Source organism: Epinephelus moara, chromosome 8 (genome assembly GCF_006386435.1).
Source record: "Epinephelus moara isolate mb chromosome 8, YSFRI_EMoa_1.0, whole genome shotgun sequence".
NCBI classification, from domain to species: domain Eukaryota; kingdom Metazoa; phylum Chordata; class Actinopteri; order Perciformes; family Serranidae; genus Epinephelus; species Epinephelus moara.
This window is the reverse complement of record NC_065513.1, coordinates 1,945,893-1,949,587: the sequence shown is the minus strand read 5'-3', so window position 1 is coordinate 1,949,587 and position 3,695 is coordinate 1,945,893. Positions and strand designations below refer to the sequence as shown.

The 3,695-nt window shown below is 41.7% G+C and overlaps 1 protein-coding gene across 6 annotated transcripts in view; it reads left to right on the top strand.

The window, feature by feature from the left end:
• Positions 1 to 3,695, top strand: part of ehmt1a (euchromatic histone-lysine N-methyltransferase 1a) — a 134,114-nt gene that overhangs the window by 74,278 nt on the left and 56,141 nt on the right. For all 6 annotated transcript variants that reach the window (XM_050050315.1, XM_050050318.1, XM_050050317.1 and 3 more), the window contains one exon: positions 1,902 to 2,024. In XM_050050315.1, the coding sequence (XP_049906272.1) occupies positions 1,902 to 2,024 (123 nt within the window). The remainder of the gene's footprint in view (positions 1 to 1,901; positions 2,025 to 3,695) is intronic.

Here is a 3,695-nt window from a genome sequence, read left to right as displayed (position 1 = left end):
CTTCTAGGGGGGTCCGGGGGCGTGCTTTGTTTTTGTATTTTGTATATATTTGATTTAAAGGCATCAATCTGGTGAATTCTGAGAGCCAAGTTATGATGGCAGAATATGCCAACCGTGTTTACAAAGTTTGAATGAACGAGATGGACGCAAAGTAAACGGAGGCTGCGCATTGACCCTTTTGCCCATGTCTGCAGGAATGCATGATGGAGTCAAACGGATCATGTGCATAATTAACCACAAAACAAGCAAATACTTCATCTTAACATACATATTTTCAATAAAAAACAATGAGTTGAACGTTCATTTCAAGCTTTTGTAGTAGCCTACAGCGAATTTCAGAATTGTGCGANGGACGCAAAGTAAACGGAGGCTGCGCATTGACCCTTTTGCCCATGTCTGCAGGAATGCATGATGGAGTCAAACGGATCATGTGCATAATTAACCACAAAACAAGCAAATACTTCATCTTAACATACATATTTTCAATAAAAAACAATGAGTTGAACGTTCATTTCAAGCTTTTGTAGTAGCCTACAGCGAATTTCAGAATTGTGCGAGTGCGGCCGGAGAGCGGGCGGCAGTGTTTGATGCAGGAAACTCGATATGGACTTGAAATCAATTTCGGAGTGGGGGGGTTTCGGAACGGCGGGGTTTCGGAATGGAGGGCTGTCTATATAAAGGATATTTCTGTCATTCAAATAACAAGAATTGTGGTTTAATACTCTTAATTATAATAGCCACCTTATTGAAAAATGTCGGGTTTAAATCCCCGCACCCCTAGTTCCGACGTCTATGTGCGTAGCCTACTAACGTACACTGATGGATAAACCACTGATGGATATATGAGAAGTGAATGAGCACATTGATTTTCTAGCCTTGGTACTCTCTTCAAGGGCACGTAGGGTACAACTGAGATTTATTTTAGTTTTGGTAACAGCGTAGTGTGTACGTATGGCATATCACCAATCATAGTGGCCAAAAATGCCAGTCCAGTCCTGATTTTTACTGATAAAAACACTAGTGGTATGTTATGTTGAAGGGTTACACTTAAAATATGGCTAAGGATTAGTGGTTTAACATTTCAGTAATCAAAAGAAAAAGGACTAACGTACTGATCTGCCTCTGCAGGGCTATTTTATTATTTTAAATCATGTGCAGACAAAATATTCTTTTAAAACTCTCTCACTCACAAACACAGTTACAGATACACAAAACAATACAAAATACGCAATACGAAAAGAAAACAAAAGGTAAGACTCAAATTAATTACACACAAACAGACACAAATTACTGCTTCCCTCCCTCACGATTTGCAAGTACGGCACCCTGAATCAGAGCATTTTACACAGCTTCAAAAAGAAGAATTCAAAAGCCCTCTGGTAGTTGAATGCCTCTGGGACAGGCCCATTTATGGCAACCCACTGGATCCGTTGCGTGCGCGAGCTGGCCGAGGCGCGGGTGCTGGAGCTAATCGCGGCCATTCAAGTCAATATAAGCTGCTCCACCAGAAGCGCCGCAGCGCTCCTAGCTGCAGCCTAGAAGCGGCTTGGCACTCCACTCTGCTAAAATTACGGGCTGGGTCTATTTTTGATGGCGCTCCAGCCGGTGCACTACAGAGTGTTGTTCATTTACCAGAGGCATTTTAGCACTACAGAGTGTTGTTCATTTACCAGAGGCATTTTATATCTGGCTGATTTTTGGAGACTATGGCAGGGGAAATTAAACTATGGCGGGCCGCCATAGTCTCGTCAATGTATGGAAAACACTGGTATCTCTTGTTCCATCATTGCGTTCATTGCCAGTTTGTGTCTTATATATTAGTTTTCCAACATCAATTCTGTCAATGTACAGACTGCTCTGTGTGTGTGTGTGTGTGTGTGTGTGTGTGTGTGTGTGTGTAGGCTGGAGCCAACCTGGACATGTTTAATGAGGAGCAGAGAACGCCGCTGATGTTGGCCTGTGAGAGCAACCATCTGGATACAGTGAAGTACCTGCTGAGAGCCGGAGCTGCTGTCAGCCTCAAGGTTGGTCAGTTCACACTCTGATCTGTTGGATCCTCTCAGTCAGAATCTACTCATCCAGCCAGCCTGATGTGAGCTCATGTTAAATTCAGCTTTTTCATTCGTCATTCACTTCATCAACTGCTGCCACTGCTCAGGCCTTTGGTACTACTATTTTTAAAATCACAACATGAATATTATTATCTTTGCCTGTTGAAAATATATTATTAGTGTTAAACTGCTGATGTACAGATGCAGCCACTTCAGTTCAGTTCAGAAAACTTTATTTATCCCATGTGGGCAATTCAGTTTATAGCTCCCAGATCAATAATAAAAGCACAGACAAATATAACAGTCATCCACAGACATACAACTTTGTCAACTGTCAATTCTCAATTGTCAGTGGATCAGTTGAACTAATGGTTTCCCAGTAGCGATACCTTGTACATGTGCAAATATGCATAAATAAATATTTGATCAATAAAAAGAATGAATAAGTGAGATAGAGAATAAATTCAAATTTCCGTTTGGTCTGTGGTGGAGCCGTGACCGATCCGTGACAGGTCCCTGTCGTCACCTGGCCGGGCCCGTAACTTTAATGAGATGCCCCGTGATGACGTAGAGAATACGGGGCTGACTGGTAACACCCCTAAGTTTAATTTGTAGAAACCAGTTGCAGTGGTCTGTCTATCCACCAGGAGGAGCAGTGAGTGTGGAAGCTGAAGCGGTTTACTGCGCCTCTTATTATTAGCTTCCCACACAGAGCATATTTAATGATTATCACTATACACGCACATACATATATATATATATGTATATAATACCATTATTATGGCTTTATAAATGTAATTTATTATGTATGTATTAATGTAATTTTTTTAACCTCAGGGAAAATGTTGTTTTTCAGACTACACGCCAACAAATATGGACTAAAGCAGAATCTGTCATTAGATAAAAACAGCTTGTGAATATTGGAAATGATTACAGAGATCTTTTCTTTTTTAATTATTATTTTGAGGTTCGGACTGTGCAACGCTCTGCACATGCTCTGCCTGCCACACGCAGCATGGCTTCATCTCACTGATCTGTCACTGTCTGTCTAAACAGATTAATGGAAGCGATATTTCACAACATCTGATGCAAGAGGAATTTGTGATAAAGTCTATTACTATTTATTAAAACTACCACCGCCAAGGGGTCATTTTTACCCCCCCTGCCATTTTCAAATGCTTGTAACTTTTTCACAATAAAACTCTCACATCTCTCTGCAAAATGCAAGCTAGTTTTGACAGACAGACAGACAAACAGACAGACAGACAGACAAAAAAAGAGGAAAGGAGAGTGATTTGGAGAATAGATGAATGTCGAACAAGCTCTGGCGATGCTTCAGGACATAAGTGACGGAGAATCAGATGGGGGAGAGGTGATTGAGGGAGAGACGGATGGGGGGAGACACAAAGGTAGAAATGAGAGAAGAAGAACTGGATGAGGGAGAGACCGATGATCTGTCCTTTTCACCTGGCGAGGAGGAGTCATCTGAAGATGAGGAGCCGGAGCTGGCATTCAGAAAAAGGCCCAGGCCTCCCCCCCCGCTTCACCCTCACAATCACAGCAGCCCTCTGATGTTGTGACACGCAAGCCCCCACTCTCGCAAAACACGTTTACTAATTATATATATATATATATATATATATA